This window comes from Hevea brasiliensis, chromosome 7 (assembly GCF_030052815.1).
Source record: "Hevea brasiliensis isolate MT/VB/25A 57/8 chromosome 7, ASM3005281v1, whole genome shotgun sequence".
In the NCBI taxonomy this organism is placed as follows: Eukaryota; Viridiplantae; Streptophyta; class Magnoliopsida; order Malpighiales; family Euphorbiaceae; genus Hevea; species Hevea brasiliensis.
Genome location: NC_079499.1, coordinates 48,560,048 through 48,566,454, shown reverse-complemented (window position 1 = coordinate 48,566,454; position 6,407 = coordinate 48,560,048). Strand labels below are relative to the sequence as shown.

Here is a 6,407-nt window from a genome sequence, read left to right as displayed (position 1 = left end):
CTTTTTTCCTTTCTTCTATACACCTCTTCACTTTTAATCTATTTTTCATAATTTTAATTTCCTACATTTTAATGGACATTTAGGCCAAGAGTGACCTCTAAGGGTGAATTGACCATATTGCCCTTTATCGATCTGATCCGTTTTTCCAATAGTACTAGATTGCTTCCTGAACTCTGATTTAATTATTTGAGATGTTTCTTGATTACTTTCTATGGTTTTCACATTTTCACTAACTTCACAATTATCCCTAAGCCTGGGATGTCACAGGGTCTCACACGAAATTAGTACAGCAACTGAGCTCGCAGTCACTTCTCATTTTGGCCACCCATCGCTAGGACCTCGGCTCATTTAACTGATTATATTTTATTTTTCTTATTTTTATTTTACCTTCATATAATTTCTATTAATTTTTATTTAGAGCTTTTCTATATGATTTAAACATAATTCTAGACATCCTGACTGTCTGAACAGACACTAGTTACCGAAATAGTAGAATGTACAAAATTAATGAATATAGGGATGTTACACATATATCTTAGAAGAGTAGATATAACTTATATAAGCAATTACTAACAAGCAATAGTTTAAAAATAGAAATAGTACCTGTAATCACTCATTCAAGAATCAAATACAAGAATTATCTCTTCTTCGATTCCCTCTAAATCTTCTCCCCTTTCTATTTCTTTTCTCAACCCAATTGATTTCTATTCCTCTCTCCCTATTTCTCTGTTTCAAAGTGCATTACAGGTCTGCTACATAACATAGTCCCTCTTTTGTCTTACAGAATTTGTTCAATCTTGTTCCTAACTCTATCAATGGTCCTCCTCATGGAATTCAGAGATCGCTTGTTCATGATGCCAATAATTCCTCCTTTTGTCGCTAGATTTAAGCTCTATTTGTAGCCTCTCTTATTCTACCCAAAAAAAGTCATTAAATTTATTTTTTAAAAATAATTAAGTCATTAAATTTTTTTTTTTTAAATAATTCAAAATTTTTAATTAGAAAATTATAAATAATTAAATAATCATTTTAAATTACTTACTGCAATTGCATGTAAAATATTATTTAAAAATCCATTTTCAATCTTAATGTCAAACGTATTTATTATTTGTCCATTTGTTTTTTTAAGTATTTTCTAGTTAAGAAAGCTGCCAAAAATTAAATTCCTAATTAATGTATTGTTGTAAATTATTTCAAATGAAAAAAAAAAACTTTATATATATATATATATATATTAATTTTTTTTACTCTAATTCTTAAAATAATGCATGTGTTTGCATATACAAAATCAAAATTAAAAAAAAAAAGTTAAAAAATTTAATGAACAAAGCCTTATCTTCTTGCTTTCGCTCTTTTATCGTCTTTCCAATCCTATTGTATGGAAAAACCAAATTGTTGAAAATCACTTGCAGGCGTGGTTTGTCTGCACCTTTTGTATCTTTGCAGGTTTTCTAACCTAAATTTTTATTGCTTTTTTCTTTATTATTTATCCATAAATTAATGTTTATTTTTATTTTTATTTTTATTTTTATTTCATTTAATGAAATTTTTATTTATTTTTTCTGTATAAAAAAATTAATCTTAGATAATATTAAAATATTTATTTTATTTCATATTATTAAAATATAATTTTTTATTTTAATATTATTAATTAAAAAATATAATATATCTAAATGAAACTTTTTTTATTAAAAAAAATAAAGGAGAAAATATCAGGTGAAGAGACTGTGACGTTACAGTGATGATGTCAGTAATAATTTTTTTTTTTTCAGAAAAAGAAAAATATGAGTACAATGCTAAAAGGAGACTATTTTGTAATACCTAATCCAATCAAATTTTATTAAAATAGATTTGGAATAAAATTTTAGATAAATTTGAATTTAAAAAATAATATTTATATTAAATTTAAATTTTAAATATTAAATATTCATTATTTAAGTCTATTTATAAAAAATAATTATTTAAATATAAAAAATATATTTTTAGAATAAATTTTATAAATTTTTATGTAATATATTTAAAATAAATAAAATTTAAATATTTATCATTATTGAATTAAAATATAAATTATTAATAAAAATATATTTATATAAGTTATTAATTGAAATATATAAATTTAAAAAGTTTAAATATTATTTAGGTAATAATATTTGAATTTAAAATGAACTTCAATATCAAGAATAACAATAAGTTCAAATTCAAATAAGTAATTTTCACGAATTCATTACCAACTGCCATCCCTCGATGTGACAAAAGGATAGAAATGTATAAATGGAAGCGGTAAATATGAAAATTGTAATTTATTAATATAATAATACGTCGCTGTCTCAATTAAAGGGGACAAATACGGTAATAAAGCTTTCACGCAACAAAGTTGGTCTTTAAAATTTATAATATATTATCTTTATACAGATCTTTTATATTTACATTTATAGATGACAATGGTTGAATTTCTGTCCATACTTAGCTTGATTGAATTTTAATAAATTGAGTTCCATAATATATAAGTGAATTTAGGATGAATTTAAATTTAAAGGATAGCATTTGTAATGAATTTGGTTGAATTTAAATTTTATATATTAAGTATTTACTATTTAAATTTATTTATATAATTATTTAATTAAATATAATATATATATTATAATAATATTTAAAAATTTTATATTTTTATTTTAAATAAAGTAAATTTTAAATATTTTATAAAATTATTATATTTTTAAATATAAATTATTAATAAAAATATATTTTTTATAAATTATTAATTAAAATATATCATATTAAATGAATTTAAGTATTTTTTAAATAATAATAATATGATTTAAGAAGAATTCAGATAATTAATAATAAATTTTAATTAAATTTAAGATAGATTTAAATTAATAGTGTGATTTTTACTCATATCTAATACGATCCTTATTTATGCCTTTTAACTTATTTTATAAAAAAAATTTTATTTAAATTAAATTTATTATGAATTTAAGATATAATTATACTATATTCATTTATTTAATAAATAAATCTTATTATATATTTTAAATTTATAATAAATTGAGTTCAACTAAGAAATTAATTAAAATATATCATATTAAATGAATTTAAGTATTTTTTTTAAATAATAATAATATGATTTAAAAAAATTTAGATAATTGATAATAAATTTTAATTCAATTTGAGATAGATTTAAATTAATAGTGTGATTTTCACTCGTACCTACTCGATACTCATTTATATCTTTTAAATTATTTTATAAAAAAAAAATTTATTTAAGTCATATTTATTATAAATTTAAAATATAATTATAAAATATTTATATATTTAATAAATAAATTTTATTATAAATTTATAAATTTTATTATATATTTTAAATTTATGATAAATTAAGTTTAAGAAGAAAAATCACATTCCACACCAAGTTTATTAGCTTCTTTAACAATTCCTACCGAGTATACCCAAAAAAAAAGAAAGAAAGGAAGAAATTTCTACAATGTAGATATTTTGACAATTTGATATCTGCTTTAATGATTTGGTTTCATTGGAAGGAAGGGAGAAAAAAGTGCTCCTAATTATTGTTGCATGACTTTAATCATATTTGGCATCTTTGTCGCTAGGTAGCATCTTTTAGACAAAATGTTAAAAAAATTCTTAAATAATAAATAATAAAGATGCTTTTCTCCGTTAGAAAATCCTAAATTCATTAACTATAAATTTAAAATATAAATATTATATATAATTTATATATTTATTAAATATCTTATATTTTAATATTTTAGAGTTTAAAAAAATTCTTATATAAATTTATATCTTATTATATATTTTATATTTTAATATTTTAAATTTAGATAAAAAAATATTTTTCTTTTAAAAAAAATCTTGTGAAAGTCATATATCAAAAAGGTGAAACCTATATATATTTATTTATTGTGTTCATGAAAAATTAAATATGTGTAAAAAATTTTTTATTTAAATTTATTTTATTATAAATATAAAATAAAATATATAATAAAATTTATTTATTAAATATATAAATTTTATATATTTATATTTTAAATTTATAAAAAATTAAATTTAAATAAAAATTTGATGTACGTTTTCTCTTCTATATGTGATTTAGCTGTATTCTGTGGAAATTTTTTGTTTGTTTTACTAGGGACTAGACTCGTGTAGAGCTAACCTTTATTCGTTTCATTTAGATTGTTTTAACCTTCCTTTTATTACCAAAAAAGAAAAAGTAAATCTATCTCATGATTATTTCTTGAATAAATTGCTCAATTCTTTTCCTTCAGCTGAAGTGTGCACGATGGCAGTTACAACATTTCCAATATCCTGGGGGAGATAAAAACCTGAAATATTTAATTTTCTGGAAGTTCTTGCATCACCTGGTAGAACAAATCTATACTATCTTCATAGCTTGTCAAAAACGAAGATACAAGTCCATCCTCTAGCATTGGTAATCTATAGCCATCTTGGTCTGCTACAAAAGGTTGGGTCCAGAAATCTTCACTTGTCCAGAAATCTTCACTTGTATTTTCAAATGTTTCAAATGAAGGGAGGCTATCTTCCGCAATCCAGTCTGAACTTGAACTTGTACTAGATACTGTAACCAGTGCAGAATCTGAGGTCCAGTGGGAAAGCTCGCTAGAAGAAGGCTCTGGGGATAATGGAGAGCTTTCCAATATTCCGTGTGAAGGAGTATCTGGGACAAATTTCTCAACTTTCAGATCTCCATTCTTGCTGATGACCTCACATTGAGAAGTTTCACTTGGTTGCTCCATTGAGTAATCTTCTTTCAATCCAGGTTCACTATTGCTTTCCTTTGTGAGTTTCTTCAGATGGGTGTGCCAGTAATTTTTGATCTCATTGTCTGTTCTTCCCGGTAATTGTGCAGCTATCCTTGACCATCTGTGAGTAAGGAGAAATTTGTTGGTATAGATTTAAATGAAGTGAGATTTTATGATTTCAAGTCTATGAGATGATGAAATTAAATAAGAATCCTTACTTATTTCCTAATTGTTTATGTAATTTGATGATTAAATCCTCTTCTTCTTTGGAGTAGTTTCCATGTTTTACACCCGAACGAAGGTAGTTCATCCATCTCAATCTGCAACTCTTGCCACATCTTTGTAGTCCTGTAAAATCCAAAACCCAAATAAGAATCTCTTCTGTGCTACCTTCACTCATCAACCAGAGACAAAATAATGAAGAAAACCAAAGAAAGCGTGTCCTAAATAGATCTGCAACTAGTAAATAATGTTCTCTACCTGCATATTTGGGAAGTTCACGCCAGTTCCAATGGCCGTATCTCATAATATACGCTCTTAACTTGTAGTCTTCTTCAGGACTCCAAGCACCTTTCTTGAGTCCATTTTTGTCGAAGTAGGGAGCTCTCACCATTTCTCTGAAAGTCTTTTTCTCTCTCTAGATCAATATAGGAGGTCAAGTAATGATCAATTCTCAGCTCAAATCAACAATTTCACTTATCTCTCTCTCATTTATATGATTCCAAGTTAATAAATAAAACGTGTTTGAAGTATAGTGAGAGCAACCATTGACCTTCAAGGATGTAACCCTCATCTGTTCTTTTAAAAAGAGGAGGGCCCAAGAGAAGGTGCCATGAAAATGGCTCTTGAGGATTTTAATATTGCCTTTAGTAGAGTGAACAAGGAGACTTCCTAACGGGTCACATGAAATTGTTTAATAACAATAGTGATCTAATCTCTGTATAGATACAAAGGATAGTTGAAGCTTTTTAAAAAAAAAAAAAAAAAAAACAAAAAATCACCACAGTTAGTCTGTTTTGTTTTCTTGTAAAATTAACCTAATAATAGATGTATGTCTCAATTGTGAGCCACTTTCCCTTTCTTTATAAAAAGAAATAAAAAGCTTAACCTGTTTTAATGTGAGTATCATAAGGTCATTAGACTGTGTTATAATTTCTTTTTTAATTTTTAAAGTGGAAAAAGGTTATTAGAATTTATAATTGCATAAATAATGAGAATAAATTTCATGTCAATGGAATTGAAATCATCTTTATAATCATAAAATTTCAATTTCTTTTAATAAAAATTTGAATCTTAATCAATCAATTGTTAAAAAAAAAATAATGATGAACTAGTGAATTTGATTAATTCGTTAGGGGAAGTAAAATAGGCATACTAAAAATTAAGGATAAATTTCAATAATTATCTCTGAATTTATATAGTTGTAACACTATAGTTCTTTAATTTTAAAATATAATAAAATCTCATAAACTTCAAATTTTATATATTAACATCCCTCTAACTTTTAATTATTGATTTTTCAATTATAAACTAACGTGAACAGCTCTCGCATGGCGCTTGTCAACATTTCTCTCTCCTCTCTTATACAAAGTGTAAAATTATTTTTTCTACACATGAAAAATTGTTCTG

The 6,407-nt window shown here is 23.9% G+C and overlaps 1 protein-coding gene across 1 annotated transcript; it reads right to left on the bottom strand.

Moving 5' to 3' along the window:
• Positions 1–4,224: 4,224 nt before the first annotated feature.
• LOC110670058 (transcription factor MYB4) lies at positions 4,225–5,552 on the bottom strand. Its single transcript, XM_021831991.2, has 3 exons — positions 5,259–5,552; positions 4,997–5,126; positions 4,225–4,899 (listed from the first exon to the last, which is right to left on the bottom strand). Exons 1-3 carry the CDS (start codon positions 5,389–5,391, stop codon positions 4,350–4,352), a joined length of 813 nt encoding a protein of 270 aa, XP_021687683.2. The 5' UTR covers positions 5,392–5,552; the 3' UTR covers positions 4,225–4,349.
• Between the last annotated feature and the right edge of the window lie 855 nt (positions 5,553–6,407).